General features: G+C 52.3%; 1 protein-coding gene across 1 annotated transcript; it reads right to left on the reverse strand.

Moving 5' to 3' along the window:
• Positions 1–465: 465 nt before the first annotated feature.
• LOC103584500 (tumor necrosis factor ligand superfamily member 13B-like) lies at positions 466–873 on the reverse strand (the record flags this gene model as incomplete). The annotated part of the gene is made up of 2 exons (XM_008565475.1): positions 466–553; positions 658–873. Coding segments are annotated over 2 exons (304 nt in total), but the record flags the coding sequence as incomplete, so codon positions are not given.
• Between the last annotated feature and the right edge of the window lie 3 nt (positions 874–876).

The following is an 876-nucleotide window of genomic DNA, read 5'->3' on the forward strand; positions in this document are numbered from 1 at the left end:
CATGATGTGCCATGCACCCTCGGGGGATGTATCTTTAACTGACTTTCTATGACCCAGGTGGACTAACTAATTCTGCAGTAACATACAGTGCTTTATTTCTGTTTTTCTGGAATGATGGATAATGTTTCTCACTTAGGACTACACTGTCTATTTGAGAAAAAACATGTGTCCCTTTTTTTCTTCTCTATGCTTAATGCACAGATAAATAATTATGCACAGATACATACTGTTTCCCATACACCAGCTCATTGGAGGACAAAGCACACTGGGCAGCCTATGACATTTGCCCAAGCTAGGGCTTGGCTATAAAGCTGTGTTGTGTTCAGGTGGCAAATTTCACAGTCCCTATTTAAAAGGTTCAGAGAGGTTTCGCACACCTGTACCTCCCCCAAACTGGATGTTTTTCTCTGCACCTGTGAACACTGGAATCCCTGACTCCTAAGAGTTTCTGTGCCCAGAACATACCTGTTTCCTCTGCATCCTGAATGGCACGCTTATTCCTGCTGTTCTGACCCGAGTGGCTTTCTCCTGGAGCTGGTGGCGGGAAGATGCTCTAGGAACAGAAAGACCCCAGGTTATTGCAAAGACAACTGAGGTGGGGGAGAGGCAGTCGTGCATACAGAAACGTGCCCAGGGCTGCAGCTGCTGCAAACTCACTCTCCGTCCTGCGGTGACAGCTGGAGCTTCCTGCAGGGTGGCCGTGGGGGCTGCTGCTCCTGCCTCAGGGCGGGCTGGCAGCTGCTCAGCTGGGTGGCCCTGCAGTTCCGCCCGCAGGCTCTCCAGGTCCGCTTGCAGGGCGGCCACCCGGCAGAAAGACAGCACAGTGAGGCAGCAGGCCAGCAGGGCCAGCAGCAGAGTGGCGGCCAGCAGCTTTCC

This window comes from Galeopterus variegatus, unplaced genomic scaffold, assembly GCF_000696425.1.
Source record: "Galeopterus variegatus unplaced genomic scaffold, G_variegatus-3.0.2 Scaffold61524, whole genome shotgun sequence".
NCBI lineage: Eukaryota > Metazoa > Chordata > Mammalia > Dermoptera > Cynocephalidae > Galeopterus > Galeopterus variegatus.